Raw genomic sequence first — 20267 nt, 5'->3', positions numbered from 1 at the left:
TAGGTGCAGTCTCAACCGGTACAGAGGGGACGGGAGGAACCCGGTCACCGATCGGGAAAACCATCTGATCCACCCGTGTACTGAGCTCCGTAAATTGTTCCGACAGGGCACGGAAATCTCTGGCCGCTACATTCAGCATAGATGCATGCTGTTCAATGACTGCTCCCTGCTGCTGAAGTGCAGCGTACACCGACTCTGAACCCTCCGAACTTGCTGACTCCATTGGTGGCGCGCTCATTCTGTCAGAAAAGATCCCGGAGTCAAATGCAAGTTCACAAAGTTTATTTAGAAGTGATAGCGATAGGGTCAGATAGAGTACTAAAGTCACAGTCCACAAATGAGAGACCACACGCGGCGTCCAACGCCGTAATCCACTCTGGTCGGTGACCGGAGAGAAATCCTCACACAACAGATGACCGATGATACCATCCATGCACCACACAGAAGGCAGGAAAAGCCCGGCAGAGGAGAGCTCACTGGAACCTGGAAAAGACTGGATCTCGCCTAAAAACAAAGCGCACCAGTCACTTCGGGAAAACAGGACAGAGTTCACTCGAGGACAAGATCACGTACTTCCACAGGCGAGCAATACTGGCCTTGACAAGTATCCAGATGCCGCGACAGGAACAGAGGAAGACTGAAGAGGGACAGCGTAGTGAATCTCCGACTGGACTGGAATGGACAAACTGACAGAAATCAACCAAAGCAATGAGCGCGCAACGAGAGACAGAACAGCGTGCTATACAAAGAGAACGGCTGATGAGACGCGACAGGTGAACAATTACTGAAATGAGTGGGAGGAGTTAGAGAATCAAGGAGAACCACCACCAACAGGTAAGAATACACACACACACACACACACACAGATCACCCAGGAGTCCTGACACCATGGCCAATGAATCTGTATATGACGCCAAAGGTTTCTCATTAAAATGAATGAGTACCCTGCACATCGAAAAATGATGCCTAGGGGCACCTTTAGCGTCTTTATTGGAAGGCACTTGACCATGCTTCCAATTTTGATGCACTGGGAGTGAGAACGGGTTGCAACATTATTTGCCAGGTCTACTTAAACGAAAACCTACTTAAATGAAACCCTACCTCAAGAGGTTGTTCCACGTTATTAAGCAAGTCACAGTTCTTATGCAATATGGGGAGAAAGAAAGATCTTTCTGTAGATAAAAAGCATGAAATGGCGCAATGTCTAGCAAAAAGCAGGAAAACAACTAATATTGTGCAAAAACTGAATGGAGGTTATCAAACTAGAATATGATTCATGAGTAATTTACAGCACAGTCAGATAAAGGCTTAAGGAAAGTGTCTGTCAACAATGAGTTGTATTTTAAAGGACAGCTATAAAAAAAGACTATGTTGAGCAGCAAACAGGTATTTAAAACTGCTGGTGTCTCAAGAACCTCTCCATGGTAGATGGCAGTTGCGCATAAACCCAGGTCCGTTTCTAGCCTTTCTGGCACCCTAGGCAAGATTCATATCTTGCACCCCCCCCCCTTTTTTTTTTAAACTATCACTTATAAAGCCTTATAATATCCTTATTTCATGGCCATATTGTACATGCATTAATCCAATAATGTAGCCAGGTTTATTATCACTGAGATCACAAATGTTAGGGGGGTTCGGTGGCATGCTCCACCGAGAAAATTTTGATTTCTATGATCTACATATTTGTATTTTAAGATGTTCTGAAGGCCAAAAAATTAGATAACAATAGCTTGAAAACCATGTCACTCAGCGCCGCTGCGGATTTAAGAACACAGTGACACAAAGACTAAAAGACGGGACGAAGCCGTAGCTGAAGCCTCGCGATAGTTTCATATGTTTTAAAGGTTAATCACATATATTTTTAGAGGGGGCTGAGGCATAAGTTCATAAAAAAGGGCCTAGTGACGCCCATGGTTATGACAGTATTAAAGGTGAACTATGTAGTATTTTTGCAGTAAAATATCCAAAAACCACTAGGCCAGTGTTATATATTTTGTTCAGTTGAGTACCTACAATATCCCAGATGTTTCCAACTATTTGTAAATTGTGAGAAAATTGCTATTTTAACTAAGGACAGGGACGTTGCAGCATTGCATTTGAGAGAGTCGCCTGTCAATTGCGTCATATCTGCGTTACCCTCGGTTTCGGCTTTTATTTGGCAGGAGCGCTTTATTCTTAGCAGTGTGAACAACTGAACGCACGGAGTAACGTCATAACATCGTTTTAAACACACTTAAATGTATCTAATATGATAAACAGAGCTCCATTACCTCAAAATCATAACCGGAAGAGCGGATCTGTGCAGGCGCCCGGCAAATGAGTCCCGTCCCGTCATAATAAAAGTCCCGGTATTCGCAAGGCGGGTATTTGTTTAACAATCGCTCCAGCAGCTTTGCTCAGGTCCATAACACTCGGTCCTGCTCTGCTTTAGACTACAGTAACGTTAATAACCGCATGCATGAACGTGATGTCTGCCCGAGACCTATTTTTCACCGGCTGTGATGAGAAGACCACATCTCCCAAGATGCTGCGCTCACACTTTGCGTCATCAAACTACGCATTTGTTTTGCATAGGCGCCCTCCAGTGGACAGAAGCTGCATAGTGCACCTTTAATTGATCAATTTACACTAAACAGCTATCGCTGATGTAATGTTTTTTTTATTTAAAAATTTACTATGCTATAATGTTCTACACCTGAAATAAGCATGGCGTGCGGTCCGTCCAGTACTAATATTCAGTGTAATGTTTTGCTCAACGTTATGATAGAGCGACCAGCTTAGTAGAGAACAAGTAACCAATAAGTAGGCTAACATATCTGTATATTTCGCTTTCTTTTTAATATCTCCTCTTTTTTCTTTTTACGATACTGAGCCCCTGATGGCTTTGACCTCTTCATGATGATGAAACTAAAGCACAGATGACGACGTTCCCTGCCGTCCGCTACATGATCTCATTTCATTACAGCAGCGCCACTATCACCATGGCGACTTCACTCCAATAATCGCAACTAATCATAATGCCTCGAAATAGCAAAAGTATGAAATATTAATAATAAAATATATATGAAATAACTAAAAAATCTTGTTGGGGCGGGGGCTCACTGGCGCCCCCCAGCTGTTGGCACCCTAGGTGACCGCCTAGATTGCCTATGCCTAGAAATGGCACTGCGTAAACCAAAAGCTAACCAAAGCTCACAAAGAGAAAGGTTTTCTCATCGTTTAGAGGTAGGAGAGCCCCGGGATGTTTTCTTTTCAGCATGCCCCTGCACACAAGTTGTGCTCCTGTGAAATGGGATACCATTTCGGTTTTACAGAGCGTGCAGAGCACCGTTATTCGGTATCTGTTTAAAAAAAAAATCCACACTTTAGATTGGGCTCAATATTTTTGTAATAACGGCTCATTGGGCAACATAAACAGCACAACGAATCAACACATTCCAGGCAAATCAACTAATTTACGTAATCGGTTACGGCGATGCGCCGTTCCAGCCCTAGATTGGATTCAGGTTTAGTTCATAAAGATTGTGTTTTGGTTGAAAATAATTCCAAGAACAGTGACACGGTTGCTATATGTAATGGGTCATACGTTCACCCTCACAGAAAAAAAACAATGTGAGTGCCTGTGTGTGTCTATTTTGGTTTATGTCCACTTCTTCATATCAGAGTGTCTCATCAGTCTCCATATTACTTTCTGTCTGTGAGGTGAAATCGATGTTTCTGCTGGAGGCTTTGCTATTGAGGTTATGATAGCATGCCACAGCCAGTGCTGTCTACCAGAAACAGCGAGGGAGATATCACATAGGATACAAGCAGTGCCTGCTCTGGAAATAACTTTGGCACTTCTTTCATGATGCAATAGATTTGAGAAAAATAAGTGAAAAGGCTGAACTTTAGTTCACTTCTCTGAAACAATATTCAGATGTCCGTCAGCTGAAGTGCGATGGTCATTAAAGTTTTCATATTCATATGCGACTTTCAGTGTAATTTTGCATCAATAGATCAATAGTCTCCCACTCACACACATGCAAAACTGTACATTTGATATAAATAGTTTGAAAATGAAAATAGAACACAATGCTTCTGTGTAGATTAAACAGATTTTTGGAACAACCCTTTAAGGCAAGTCAGTTTACTCTGCAATAATTTTATATGCAGACAAGTACAGCGGCCATCTGCTTTGAATTCAGAAAGACTGTAATGTGTTTGTCAAGATTACATTTCAATTATATATTTCAAATCACCTATCATATCTGACAAGAGTTTTATCATAATTGTTTTTTTTAGCTCTTGTGCTTCATGAGCTGGTCCAGTTACTACAGTTAATATGATAGGGATGCAATTAAGATATTTATTAATTGCACAATTATATTGTATAATTGCTCATGCCCATTTCCTCTATTAAATGTCCTTTGCTGCCATCTAATAAATCTTTAAAACACTGTACATTTAATAAAACTTTAATTGAATATTTATTTTAGAAAGAATAGCCATTTTCATTCTGTACATTTGTAAGATTCCTTTAGTTTTTCTCAGTCGATTTGACATACTTCTCTAAACTCAGATCAATGCCCTCAAAACAATTAACACATCTAAACAGTTGTAATTGTCCTACACGGATTGCAAATTTTCCTTAATTTTACACAAATTATCAAAACATTGTGTAAAAAAATTCACACACTTGATTACAACAGTTCACACAGTCAACCCACATTTTTATTTATCGTGCCATTATCAGCATTTGACAACATTGGCTGCCATATGTCTCGTGACCAGCTGCGTCTTAACGCCAACTTTAAAGGTGTCATGAACTGGCTTTTAAATTTTTTTATACTGTTGTCTGAGGTCAACTAATGATGTTTGTGTGGTTTTTACATTCAAAAACATCATAACTAATAAGTAATAGGCTATTTTCTACACTGGTTTTGATGCTCTCTCCTAATCGCTGGGTTCTGATGGGCATGACACACTGGAGACTTGGAAGTAAACGTCCACGGCTAGGATTGGATAAGATTTGCATATTTAATGAGTTCAGTTCACATGAGGGAGGGGTTATTTGAAAGCGGCCTGATTTAACACTGATTTATTTCTCATCTACCCGAGATTGATTGGACTATTATTTTTGTATCGGCCAGCACGATCGGTCGATATAAGCGTGAATAGTGCGCACACACACACGTCAAGAGAGAGAGAACAGCAGAACAAAAGGAATATTACGAGATTCATCGGCCTGCCGACGGGCTTCCGTTTTGGAGAAAAAGCACAGCTCTGGGACGTTGGGCTTTGCGAGCCCTGGCCCATATGTGTCTGAGTCCAGCGTGCTAAAGGTATGTTCTGTTAGATAGGTACACATAAGCAAAACGGTCTATAACAATGCAATACTATTACATATAAAAAAAAACAAGTTTTACTCACATAAGTGTGTTGCAACATTCATCCTGAAATAAGTGAACACTATGTCTCCCCCACGTGAGCTGAAACTTCATTAAAAATAATTCCTAATATTACGATCCGAAGGAAGCTTATGCAGCGACTGTGTTCTTCCACAACCAGGAATAGCGCAGTGTCTTGCTATAATCTTCAGTTTGTTTATAGCTGCTGCTTGCGTGATCCCATGAGTCGGTGGGCGGGGCTACTGAACTTCATGCGTTTATTATTCTGTAGAGGCGGAGTTTCGTCGCACACTGATGTCAGTAGAAGCAAACACTTGTTTTCTGGGCCTAGTGTCTATAAAAGCTTTTCTTTGACTAACAAGGAAGTTTTCAGCTCTGAAACTTACAGGATAATCTTATATTACCATGACCTTTTATATATCAAAAGCTCAAGGGAAAGTTGATTTCTTAATTCATCACCCCTTTAATTGTAAAATGTGTGGTCGCGGAGCGGCGGATTGGATCGTCATTTCAGCGATTATAACATTAAGATCACCTCTGTTCTTTACATGAAGATATTGTATGACTTCAGAAGACTTAGAATGCAACATGAGTTAATACTTTTATACTGTTTTTGCAATAAATACCGGTGGCCGTACTTTTATTTGCATGTTACATCCTTTATATTGTTTAGAAGTGGGTAGGTTTAAGGTAAGAGTGGAATTTGTTGCTCCAAAACAGTAGCCTATAAATATTCATAAAATTATTCATGTGAATCCGTGTGTGCAGGCCGTGTTCATTTCACGGAATTCTGTGAGACCAGGTTGTTCAAAAATCACAAACATTTGTGTACCATTTATCCAAACACAACACACTTATTTTGTATATTCTCAATTGGACATGGAATTATTCTTTCTTTTTGGCCACAAACTAGTATCCACGGGGTTAATACACGCATCACGGGAAATGCAATGTAGCTAATTGTTTACACAGCTATCACTTTTGCATTGACTATAAAAACTATTTTCAAAAGTAACAAACATTTTGATACAAAAAGAAAAAAAAGCATGAGAAAGGGAAAAGAAAGGTGGAAGGTGATGGAGAGAGTTGAGGAATGGGAGTAATGAGAGGGAGAGGAAGAAGAGAGTTTAAGAAAAGGACAGCGCATAGGAAGAGTAGAATGGAGGAAAGGGGAGGTTGAAAATTTGGGTAAAATTGAAGACATTAGTTTAGTGGAAATAATACGAAGAGAAATTGTGAAAAGACATGGGACGAAAGGAAGGGGACAGCAGAATGGAAGAGGCAGAAAGTACAGACTTTCAAATTTAATGGCAATCACCCTAATTCACCATGTAATAAATATTGGCTTCTTCTTGAGAAAAGCTAGGAAACAGATCCAAAGTGTTACTATGGCATTCTATATTTATAAGTATTATACTATATTGCTGATAGTGTACATTTTTTTTATTTTGAAGGATGCCTTTAAGTGGCAAGTTCTGCAAATGTCCAAACATTTCTCAGAATTACAAGAACACTGCGGTGGATGACAAAGTTTGTTTTCAATGGAATAAGAGCCTGGCAATGTTTAACAATACCTGAAACCACAACGGAAGAGACGTGTGGAGATGTTGAGGCAGAAGAACTTATTTAACAAAACAAAAACTTTATGATAAACATGTATTTTCATTAGTGTATTTGTGTGTCTAGCTGAATATGTTATCAAATCAATAGAGAATGCACCTGCAGTTTTGATGATAGCATGTACTTTTGATAAATGCATTACTAGAATAAACTGCAGTGCCTCATTATGAAGCGAATATTGTTCTGTTAACATAAGGGTGTGTTTAGTGTTAATTGCTCTGAGATCAACTACATTCACTTGAAGAACTGTGTCAAATTGATTGAGTAAAACTTTTTTTTTTTTAGACAAAATAGTATAGCATTTTAATATTAGCCATTTGTCACTTATCCAGAACATTTCAAATAATGATCAAAGTCTTGGTACCAGTCAGAATTGTAATAAGCTGTGCATCTTTCTTCTGAAAACTGTAACTATTCAACCTGGTTCTGACATCTCTTTCCTTTTCTCTCAGTTACAGACTGTCGTATCCTGGAGAATCTTCAGCGCTACGCCTCCCCTACTTACCTGCCCGTCAACTACCAGCTCCTCAACACAGAGTCCTCATTCTTTCTTAAGGAGGCCACCCAGGACTTCATGCGCAACTCTAGCTTCCTCTCCAGAACGGAGCTGTTCTTCATCCACCAGGCCAGGAAACCTCCCGTCGTCAATGCCACATACGGAACCCTTTCGGTAGAAGAGCCTGTTCCTTTGGATCTCCTCCAGATGCCTGGCTCCTTTGTGGCTTCCTCAACCCTCTTCACCTTTAACTGGAAGGTGCAGACCTTTGTTCTCAATGAAAGGATTTACCTGAACAAGCCCAAGGTTCAGGTCCTGTTCTACATCGCTGGGAGGGATTGGGACGACTACAGTGCAGTGGACAAACTCCCCTGCGTACGGATGTTCGCCTTCCACGAAACCCAGGAGGTCCGTGGGAGCTGCAGGTTACGAGGGGACATGGGCGTTTGCGTCGCTGAGCTTGAGCCTCTTCCTGGGTGGTTTGCGCCTCCCAGCATTGTCCCAGGACGGCAGAGGAGTCCGGATATGTCTGAAGGAACACCCGTAGAGCTGTATTACAGCCTTCGGGCCGCAGAAGCAGGGGGTTGTCTTTCCGAGGAGTTAGGGGAGAAGAGCTCCGCTCACTCGGATCAAGAGGGATTGTTTGGGTCGCCGACCTCTACACCCATGAGGCGCATCGGGAGTGTAAGATTATTCCAGACACCATCTGCTCCGGAATTATCAGAGCAACGTTTGGATGGGAATTTTGCAGTGTTGGTACCATCCACGCCTGTTCGGCAAAGGGATACCGTGTCAGCATATGTTGCAGCTTCGCCCTACTCACCTGTGGAAATGTTCACTCTCAGGTAAGAGGACTTCAGATGCAAGATGTGCACATTGAAACTGCTGCGTTAGCAACTATCCGCATGAGACCTTTTCCAGGGGATTTCGTGGCTGTTACAGTAGTGAAGGTTTCTGTAATGAATGCCACATGGCTTCACTATAGACGTCATGCCTTTCTATCAGCAGTTAAACAGCAATTTGCTTTGCAGCTTCAAAGATTCATTAAAGCCTTTTTACATTGTTTTTTGAATCCCAACTAATCATATTTTGTCCAGTTATCAGTCTTCGCTTCACTTGGATATCCATATTTGGTCACTATTTTCTTTGGCATAATCATTTTGCTTTTGAAATGTTTGCGATTAACTCCAGCTTGCGTGCCAGCAATGAATTTTCACTTCATGGTTACTTTACTTAATTTAACTAGGTTTTTTGTTTACCATTGCAGAGAGAAAGACATCTTCATTTTCAGGTGAAAACATCCAGCCGCACTGCATCCGCGGGTACTAATTAGAATTTGCAGATGCGGCTAAGTGATTTGGGTAATTAACACACAATGCAAATGAGGATGTCATCAATTAGAATGCGCCTCCATTAGCTTAATGGCTGCAAGCTCGTCCGATTGTAATCACAGTGGGTGAGAACATTTATAAACCATATGAGACCCAACCAGACAAGAGGTCAAGCCAATTTGTCAGCCCTGCATGTGCACCCTAGATAAGAGGCACTGGGTGCGACAATAGATGGTGTATTTTGAAGAAAATAAGTTAGTACAGTAAATGGATGTGGGGTATACTTGTATTTTTCTTGTAAAAACAGTAGTGAAAGGACAAATCCTGTGGTTTTTGAGGGTTGTGCGTGTATGTGGATTTGTCCGACGTGTGTGTGTGCAACCCATTCTCACTCCCAAGGCGTCAAAATCCAAAGCATGGTCAAGTGCCTTCCGCGTCAAAATGAAGACGCTCAAGGTGCCCCTAGGCGTCATACACATATGCACTGGGTATGGGAATATTATCGTCATGGTGAATTTTTTTTTTTTTTTTTTTTTTTTTAAATTATTTATTGGTTTATAATTTTGCCATTATGACATGTTGGAGTGTGATTCTCAATTTAATCAGCAAGCATAATTTCATTTACATTTATTTTATTTACGCTATTTTTAACATGTAACCCAACCCCATCCCTAAACCTACCCATTTGTGTGAACATGATATAAAACACAGGATATAACATACGACTGCATCAACGAGTTATTCAAAAAAGTTAAATAATCCAAGTGCTCCGAGGCCATACGATTGATTTGCATGAAGAAAATCCCCAAAAGCGATAGGCATCTCCATCCGCCAAAGATCATGAACACATCAAATTTCAAATATTGCCGCCCGTTACGTTAGATTTCATAGTGAAATTGCATTGGCTCTCGTATGTCTTGTGACCAATTGCGTCATTACGTCAGCATTGATTGTAAAATGTCATTGGCTCTCGTGTGTCTTGTGACCGACTGTGTCATGCTCAGGAGTCTTTTGAATTATTTGAATGAGATATGAATGAGTTCGTTCACGGGGCAGCGGGATCATCATTTTAGCGATTAAAACATCAAGATCATTGGCCATGTCCCCACTTTTCAAAATGCTTATAAATCATACAGGAGGAGTTTTTTTGAGAAAGTAAAAATGCAGATTGTTTCCTGTGATGGGTAGGTTTAGGGGTAGGGGCAGTGTAGGGGGATAGAAAATACGGTTTGTACAGTATAAAAAACATTACGCCTATGGAATGTCCCCACATTTTCACAAACAACAAATGTGTGTGTGTGTGTGTGTGTGTGTGTGTGTGTGTGTGTGTGTGTGTGTGTGTGTGTGTGTGTGTGTGTGTGTGTGTGTGTGTGTGTGTGTGTGTCTGTGTGTGTGTGTGTGTGTGTGTGTGTGTGTGTGTGTGTGTGTGTGTGTGTGTGTGTGTGTGTGTGTGCGTGTGTGTGTGTGTGTTCGTTCAACAACCATCCTACTTAAATGTGCTGATAGGATGAGACCCATTTTTATCGTCCCTGGTGGTGTGTGTGAAGTTCTTCAACTGTAATCATTGGAAAAACGATTCATGAATAAAATATTTATGTGTAGTTATGCAATATGCATGTTGAAGGGGTCGTATGACCAGCAAAATCATGCTTTAATTTCCTCAAGCATAACATTATCATCTGCTGAATTATTGATTTACAGCTTTAAATGAAATCATTATTAAATAGTCTACAGAGGATCTTTAAAGAAACTTGAAAGAAACAAATGCACTAATTTTCAGTATTAATGACCCATTAAATGTTTTTCATGAGCTGCTGAGTATGAATGTCTCAATCGAGCCATTACATCATGATGTCTTTTTTCATTATGTTTTTTTGTGAAGAGGGAGAGGGTCATGTATATCTCTTCTGAAAATTAGACAGAGATGAATCATGGTCTGGTTGAATTACCATAAATTATTCAAGTAGCAAATTATAAAAGAGTAATATTTTGATTTTGAGTTGCATGTTTATATTTTTGCTTAATCTGCTTCACAATTATTTATATATTCCTGATTAGTTTAAAATTAGGTATATTTTTAGAATCCATTTGGCTTATTTACATACTGCATAAGTATATTACTTTAGCAGGCCCTCTTAATCACTGCATTACCAAGTAATATTGTATGATGAATTACTGTACAATTATGGCTGGATGGATTTTTATTTATTTATTTATAGTTTTCTGGTTATATATTTTTTTTTTAAGATTTTCTCAACATTTGAAAAAACTAATAAATGCATCTAAATCTGGTTATAATTATCACTTTAGGCTGTGTGGAAAGCATCCCACAGATACTGTATTAAGTCGGGCCTGTGGAACATCCATCGCCTAACTCCAAAATAAGCAATCAGCCTGTCCCAGAGTAAACAATCTCATTCCAGATGGAAGAGGGCTAATCTTCAGTAACTCCAAAACTGCTTTCTATCATAGTGGGGATGTTGCATTCACTTTTGGGCCAAAATGCAAGTAAAAACTAACCCCCACACACTCACTGAGTGGGTGAACATACAAAAAGCAATTTTAATTTATTTATTTTCTCATTTACGTGTCATTGTGTATTGCTTGTTCTGATTCAAATGGTGTCCATTTATAAACTAATATTGGCTGATCTTCAGCTGCAGAAAAAAAAACAAAAAAAAAAAAACATTAGCTTTAAAAATAAAATTATTTAATTAAATACCACTGCAGTTTTCTTTTCATTGACTTGTAGTTAGTGTTTTTATTGATCACATGCGTTCCTTTGTTTGAGTTTCCCAACACTCATTCCATAGACACTAATCATCATCACAGCTGTTCATTTAGTTCATTACCTTGTGTGTTTAGTTCCTCGTGGTCACTCGGTGTTTGTCCAGTCATGTTTTGAGGTAGCGTTTGTCTATATTACATGTTGGATGTTTATTAAACTCAGCATTGAATTCCTGATCGTCATCCGTCTGTCTGCACCCTAACAATCAGACTGTAATGCAAACACTGCACCAGCTACTGTACATAATTACTGTATTATTTGATTATGCAGCAAAGTTTTGTGTGCTCAAAAGGACGTTGATTTGTTTTTTGTGCACGGAACAATTCTGTCGTTTTTTCCCTACCTGTCCCTACGACGACAAGACCCTCAAATTGCTGTTTTGGATAGGGGCCAACTACCACCACCCTGTAGACCTCCCAGACACCTCAGAACTGGAGAGCATCTGGAGACACAGACAAACCCAGAGCCCAGCCCACCACCACCCTCGACCGCGGAGACTTTGTGTGCGGCGACCATTGCCCCAGAGTGCATCTGACCAGGGTTGCGAGCCAGCGACAGCAACAACAGAGGGAATACTAGTGGATTTGGACACAGAGGACTGACTGATGGATTTGTACACGTAGGTACTTCCTCCCACACAATTATCTGTCTGTTCTGAATCATTGCTCTTTCAAGACAGCACTGAGACTGTTCTGTTAACCTGTTGGGAATTGGGATTACCGTCATTGATCTCATCAAGCTTGCTTTTGTCACCATCACCGCAAAGCTCAGCCAGTCCTCCTGCCCCGCCTCTGCTGGATGTCTGCCCCCCGCCGGCTTCCCCGGTGATGCCTTGCTGTGACGTGGAGCCTCAGGTCATGCACACACCAGCCTCGCCCGAGCAAGAGTGTGGCCTCCGCCTCCAGCCTCTGATTCCTTCACTTCACCTTGGCCCCTCGACCTGTTGGCTTTGCCTTGGCTCCTCCTACGTTCTGCTCCACCAGAGGCCTTCGACCTTGTGGCTACACTGGGTTCCCTCGTCCCTCGGGCTCTCGTTTGCTCAGACTCTACGTCCGCCACAGACTTGCGAGCCTTCCGCAGTGCTCAGCCTCTCCACCCCTACAGCTACAGGGGGCGTGGGTTGGAACCTCCCGTTAGGTCCAATTGAGTAAATCTTGCATACAACATGACACAAAAAAACTTCTTTTTTCACTATTTTCTGGAATTTAGTGGAAACAGCCCACACTGGCTGCATGTACTTACAACACACATGGCCTGAGTTACACACTTTCAAAAATGAATTTATATTAAAGCTGCTGTCCGTGGTTTTTCCTCTTTGTCGCCATCTCTGTTCAAAAACTGCAATTGCAATTATTGGCGGAATTATCAACTTTACGTGAGTAGTGCCCCGGTCGGCACTGCGTGGAGGAATCAAATGTTTTGAGGAGAATGTGCAGCTGTCAGGAGAAGCGCTGTCAGTCACCACGCCGGTGTGGATACTGTCATTCACAATCACAGACTTTACTGTTTGAATGTATAACCGACATAAGAATGTCATCTGAACAAGTAAGTCGCTAACATCCACTTTTGTTCTGAACAACTAAGGAGAAAAAAACATTGCAATACATCTGCAATACGATGATTAATCTAACGATCGTTTATCATATCATGTCAAACTGCAAATTATACTTTTTCAAATTGTAAATGTTATCAGGATTGTGTGACTACATTTAATGTGTATTAGGGCTACCTGTAGTACAGTTTCCATTTCTGCGCAGTCTAATTTCTAATCGTCATATACCAACACATTAATGTGGAGAGGTGAAGCTCCCTCTCATAGCAAGCACAAAATAACTAATGTTACCATAATGCACATAGCAACAAAGAAAACTCCTTAACTGCATGAATTAAGTCAGCACTAGGTAACTTTTCAACCTTCATAATATATTTTCAAGACTCTTGTGATGATACATCGACTTACAATAGGTTGAATGACACGTCTACCATAGCTTGATGGGGTCTGTAGCGTTTTTAATCGTATTTTTAAACTTCGGGTTTCGGGTAGTAACCCGAGAAAAAAAAAGAACTACAAAATTCGACTGCTTTACAGCATATACGTCACTTCCACCAACACCCACACTTCCTTAAATTCGGACGTGCAAGCCCAACTTTGTTTGTCGGATAATATAGTCATGTCCGAAGCAGCACAGACAAATAAAGAAAAGGTTTTGTTGGAGGAAAGCAATAAGAGGAAACGAAGAAGTGATGGGATTAAAGGCAGGATGAGGATCAACACTGGACCAGCGTTTGCTCGTTGGCGTGAGCTGAAGGAGGCGTGCCCGACCGATGCTGTCCTGCTTGTTATGGTGATTACCTACCACTCAAACATTGAACTGAAGTATCATATAGATTCTGTAAAACGGTAACCAATAGACTACTATAATGACGCTGGCTTGTAAACGTGAGCATCGCGATTATTTGGCGTTTGAAAAAAATAAAACCCATGAAATTATATTCATATGACATGCTGAAACATATGCCACTGACTGTACCTGGGATGAAGACATTTCACACGCGCCGCCGAAGAACACCTGCATGTGAACTCCTCCTGCAGTGTTCAGGGGAACTGTTAGTGCTGCACCAACCTGCGGGGACGCTTTTATGAAGTTATTTGGCCCGCCCTGCATCACTGTATATATTTTTACAACCCGCCCCGCACCCGCGACCATTAAATAGACATACGGGGTCCACGGGTTATGAGCGACCCGCGCATCACTAGTTCAGGGCTATCAGGGTTGTCAGGGTTGTCATGTCAACAAATGCACGCGCGATGGCATCCCCTGTTGTAGGATGACAGAGCTTACGACAGTAGTTGAGGACATTATTTTTTCCCAACTGTAGGGGGACCCCGAGAGCAAAAGTTGCCAAGTGCTGCTTTAAGCAAACAGTCGTTCTACTGTTACATAGCCTACTTCAACCAAAGAAATGTCTTACCTGTCCAGCAGAAAACAGCTGAAAAAACCCTTCAAAACACAGAGTTCACGCCACCTTTAATTATCCTTGTTTTCGCATCGCTGGGGTGAAGTCTCTTTTTTTTACTCCGAAATCCGAAGACTTTTGAATTTTACAACGGATGAACCTCCAGTTGTCACTGGTGACTGTCGTTTGAACCTTTTTGGATCTGCCATCAAATTGATAAGTTTAATTATATCAAGTGGTGTGAGAAAAGGCTATCTCCACTTCAGTCAGCTCACATGCGATAGCCTGCTAACCGGGACACCTTCTTTATGTGTACAGATGTGACGTAATGACGCAAACATATGCTTGAATTTCCCGGGGAAATCCACCAGTACCACTGGAATTAAAAACATTATTACAAGCCTGCTGCTGTAAATCGAGCTACGGTAAGCAGATAGCTCTGAACACTGGCTGGTTATGCACTTCCTCAAAAAAATATTTTGGATACATTTTAACCCAAAAAAGTTACGGACTGCAGCTTTAAAAAAAAAAATTCTCTTTTAAGAGGTTCAACTCAGCATTTGAACCTTATTCCTGATTTTCATCTGTCTGTCTGCAACTTGCTAACAACCAGACTGTAATGGAAAGACTGTTCCAACTACTGTACATAATTAGTGGAAGCCTGAAACGGTAAGGCTTGGCATCTCTGAGACATGCATTAGCTTTTTAAAAAATGAAAGAATATAATTAAATGCCACTGCAGACTACGTTTTACAATACTTCAGGTACTTAGTTTCATTTTCATGGACTTTTGGAGTTTCTCACCACTCATCAGTTTCCATGGACACTAATCATCATCACAGCTGTTCATTTAGTTACATACCTTACCGTGATGTTTTGTGATTTAGTGTGAAATGTTGGTGAGTGTCATCAATGCAACTCCAGAGATGAATTGTTTCTAACCTCGGATATTGTGATTGATAGTTGCTGGTGCTTTACTTGCACTACTGTTTAAAAGTTTGTGGTAAGTAGAACTTGAAAACAAAACCAAAAAACCTTTTTGGAAAATCTTTTAAAAATTAATTGCAGCCTAAGCATAAGATCTTAAGGTAATAAAATATCTTAAAACATACTGACCACAGACTGTTGTGTATGGAATGCCGGTACGGACATCAGACTTGTCATCTGAATTCACAGCTACTTTTCGCTTATAATGGAAAAAGTCGACAAATAGTTTAGAAATCCAACTTTCTTAAGTAACCAAGGACAGAGTCCTGCAACGGGTCGGGTACCCGCGGGTATCCGCGGGTACCCGCATAAAAGTGGCTAAAACGGGTGGATTGTGACATTTATAAAATTCACGGGCGGGGATGCGGGCGGATAATTAACTCTGTGCGGGCGGGTAGTAGCGCGGATGGCCGGATGAAAAATATGTGCAATATTTCTGTGGCAAAGTGAACGAGAGAGCGAGCGAGAGCGAGCCAGCGAGACCGGGGCGTGATTGTGAATGAGCGTCACCTGCGAGCCACACCGGTCTCGAGTCCTCTGAGGGAGCTCGGAAGCATATAAGGACGAGAGATCACCAGACCTGGATTTGACGTTCAGTTGTGTTTACGTTTTATGTGTGTGCGCTTGGCAGATGTCCATGAGGGCTGCCCACGTTACTTTCGTTTTGTTTGGTTAAAGTCTTTTAAATGTTCGCCGGTTCCCGCCTCCTTCATCCCCCATCGAACACATTGTAGGCTATTACAATTTCTATGTCCGAATTACCATTACACACACACACGCAACAACGATATGCCATTTGACCCATCACGTCACAACCACAGCGACATTGAAACTTTTGTTGATGCCTCTCGTAGCGCAGATGAAGCGAGCGTTGCAGGAGTAGCAATGGATGAAGTAAAAGTAATAAGTTGGTGAGTGGAGTAGCTATATGAAATTGTTGACAATGAGTCTTTAAAGGCACTTTTGCCTGTTTCACTAGCCCATTCATGACGCTGTTGATGTTGAGAGAGGTGCAGGATAAAAAATAAAGCATGTTTTAATTTTAATGTTTTAGCGTGTGATTTATCGCGGGCACGGGTCGGGTAACGGGCCAAATATTAACGGGTCTGGGCGGGTGCGGATTTAATTTTGATATTTTCACGGGTCACGGGTCGGATCTGGTGCTAAACCTTGCGGGTACGGGCGGGGGCGGGTCTCCAAAAATGGACCCGTGCAGGACTCTGACCAAGGATACTATTTTGATCATGCAATTGTAACATTCAGCACTTGAAACGTGTGGCAAGCATCATCCCCTCTGACAAAGGACAGTAGATTTTCAATTTCAAGACCCTTTTAAGCAACTAACGCTCCTTTCTGCCCTTGAACTGAAGTAATAGGTCCAGTCATGACTCGTGAGTTTACAGCTGGTATATTGGCTGGTATATCTTTCAGCCTGATGTAATCTTTTCTGATCGAAGTAACATCCTTTAAGTCGCATCTGCTTATGCTATATATATCTCTCCTTGGAGATGGTGATAAAAAAAAATTCTAAGGTATTGTTGAGGCAAAGCACTGCTGCACGCTTTGCAAGAATGTATTTCCCTTATCACAATCATTATCTAAATGTTACATCGATCTGTAATACACTTGCTCTGTTTGCAGGTGACTGGAGGATTTCATGCAAGTTGCAAAGTTGCTTTGATTTGCGTGTGTATCAGCAATATTTTTAAATTTCTTGCTCAGGATGAAAGCAGCAACCCTTATTCCCCAAGCTTTATGCATGCTGTTTTTATTCTCACGGCTGACTATAGAAAGTTCCTGACTTTAAAAAAAAAAATACAAAATTAAGGGAAGAAGTGCTTGTTTATCAGCTCCCCGCTCTGGATCTGTCTTTTTGCTCTCTTTTTTAGTTTTGTTGTTGTTGTGTAAACTGCACTTTAGTCTGTTTTCATAATCTGTGTCACCCATGGAGGCAACTGCAGTGGCATTTTACCAGATTGGAATTTTTTTTTTTTGTTCACGTAAGCGTCATACCATTTCAAAGCTTGAGTGTGAAAATAATCATTGTTCGGATATTCATAAATGGCTGACATAAACAGATTTTTTTTTAATCTTCAAAAGTAAAGCTTTTGGTTTAGATTAAAAAAAAGGGCAATTGTACCATATGAAGAGGTGTATGATGAATTTGAACTCATAATTTGTTTTCTGCAAACACATAAGGATAGTATGGCTTGGCCGATATTTAGAATATAAATTATTGGAATGATTTTTGAAGGATTGTGTGACACTCAAAACAGCTATTTTGTTTTAAACCTGGTTTAAAGCCATATTGTCCGCTGGAAATTGAGAGAAGGAACACCAAAATATATATTAGAAAATAGCCTACTTTTGAGATGAAAGAACCAGACCAAGAATAAATGGTTTACATTACAATTACGATCTTGTTCAGACTCACCTATAGATTTGAATCTAATGTAATCTGATTGCCTAGCATCTTTTATGTATGGCGAGAAAGTCATTTTGCTGACTGACTCTCCAGTAACTGAATTGATGAACTTGACGTTTTGAACAGTTTCCTTTATCTTCAGTAACATTTTCATTCCGGGAGTAAAAAAAAAAAAAAAAAAAAATCTGTCATCCTTCACTTTCCCTCATAGTTAAAACCCATTTGACGTTTTCTTTCTTTTGTGCAACACAGAAAGAGATATTTTGAATTTGTGACATTTTTGAACGCTTTGTTCTATAGTCAGAGAATTGAAGCCATAAAAGTAGTTTATGTATTTTAAAAGTATTTCAAAAGTGTTTCAGAGCACCTTTAAAGGGATAGTTCACCCAAAAATTACAATTCTGTTATCATTAAACCTCAAGGTCTTTTTTTTCTGCTGAACACAAAGATATTTTGAAGAATGTTGATAACCAAACAGTTGATTGGCCCCATTGACTTGCATAGTCATTTTTCCCATACTATGGAAGTGAATGGGCCCTATTAACTGGTTGTTTGTGCATGTGCGTGTTCAACTATTCATACAGGTTTGGAACTTGATGGAGGTTAAATGATGACAGACTTTTCTTTTTTCTTTGGTGAACTTTCCTATAAAAGTGGTATAAACTACTTCTACGTTATATTTTGTTATTATCCTGTACTGTATATTGTGAGGTTCCCATGAAAAAAATCCCTCAGTGATCCATTGAACAAAGATAGCAGATTTCAAATGATCTATCGGGGGATCTTTTGGGGGTTCTTTGTGCGACTTGAACAACTTAAATTCAGAGAAATAGGGACCTCCTTAATTCAGACTGGTTTTGTAAACTGGATCAGCTGATTCATTGAAAAGATCCAATTAAAAATACAAAACCTGGACATTGCTATTTGATGGAAAAGGGACAAATAGGTTTGAAATGACATGAGTCAGTACATGATGACAGTATTTACAATTTTCTGTGAGCCATTCTGTTAAACAGTACTTGGTAATGTTCCCCAAAGATATTCAGAAATTCATTGTGGCGTTTAGTGGCAGTCATCCAGATGATGTATCCATTAATACACTGATTTCTGAGAAGCTGTCCATCAATGAGGTTACAAAATCATAGCACATCTGCAGGCATCATAAGTCAAGAGTGATTTATGATGTGTGACGGAACAGCGATAAATACTTTAAGAGGGGTAAATATTTATGGCTGGAGCTCATAAAGTAGCCAGTCAATGACGTCTGAGTTGTAAAAAGTACCTTATTAGAGCCTCTTGATTCTGGATGAATTGAGAATCACAATATTTGGGTTTTAAACAGACATCATTCTCTCAAGATTCTGAACAGACAACTAAACTAATTAGCATGTCATTTAAAAGAGGTACTGACAAATGTCTATTACTGCAGTATATTTAAAATGTTTGAATTGGTCTTAATGAATGACTGACAATGACTCACTCATGAATATTTCCCTGGCTGCGTTTAAAATTATATACTCTCTAGGTACTTATTTTGAATACGTAATTACTTCATGGTCACTAAAATACTATGTTCTATATAGTATGTGTGTACCCTGTATGAATGTGATCTGGACGTATTACTATTGCTATGTTGTTATTATCATGTGACTTACCGGCGTCAGTTACGTCGCTTCACTGTCATTCATAAACCCTCTCCCGTGACCTCATGGGATAGTAGTGTTCATCGTATGCCCAATTTCCGAATCTCGCCGGAAGAAGTATAGTTAATCAGGGTACTTTTGCCTACTCTTTTATGAGTACTGTGAATTCAGACATACTACTTTTGTCACATAGAGCCCTATCATACACCCTGCGCAATGTGATGCTATATGTGCGACGTAGTAGCCTGACAAGCCAGACCCAAATCAAGATGTTGGGTCTGGGAACTCATCTTTGACAGGGCTTAATCCGAGGGGCGGGATAAACGGTTGTCTTTTAAACTCCCTCTGCACGCAATTGAATAGCGCTAAAACCAACCAGAGCAACTTGAAGCGGAGCTAGTTGATAGATTAAACTTAAGCCATATCCGGTCTGCAAAACTCTGAACACATCTTCCCTTTTTAAGAATGACTTCAGTGCCGTTCTTTGTTCTTTTCTCAGAGAAACGCTTAACTCCAAGTCTTCCAGAGACGCGGCCAGAGCTGTTCCGAAAGGCCGCCGTTCGCCAGTTTCTGTTTACTAGTAGCACGCGGAACCTCCGCAACTCATTATGTTTAACATGCCCACCAAC

At 40.5% G+C, this 20267-nt stretch overlaps 1 protein-coding gene across 1 annotated transcript in view; it reads left to right on the top strand.

Annotated features, from left to right (window-relative positions):
* si:dkeyp-14d3.1 (transmembrane protein 132C) overlaps positions 1-20267 on the top strand; it is a 507611-nt gene that overhangs the window by 119190 nt on the left and 368154 nt on the right. Inside the window, exon 2 of the mRNA XM_067413320.1 lies at positions 7463-8351. Within this exon, the coding sequence (XP_067269421.1) occupies positions 7463-8351 (889 nt within the window). The remainder of the gene's footprint in view (positions 1-7462; positions 8352-20267) is intronic.

Source organism: Pseudorasbora parva, chromosome 13 (assembly GCF_024679245.1).
Source record: "Pseudorasbora parva isolate DD20220531a chromosome 13, ASM2467924v1, whole genome shotgun sequence".
NCBI lineage: Eukaryota > Metazoa > Chordata > Actinopteri > Cypriniformes > Gobionidae > Pseudorasbora > Pseudorasbora parva.
Note: the sequence above shows the minus strand (reverse complement) of the source record. Positions and strands in the feature narration are given on the sequence as shown.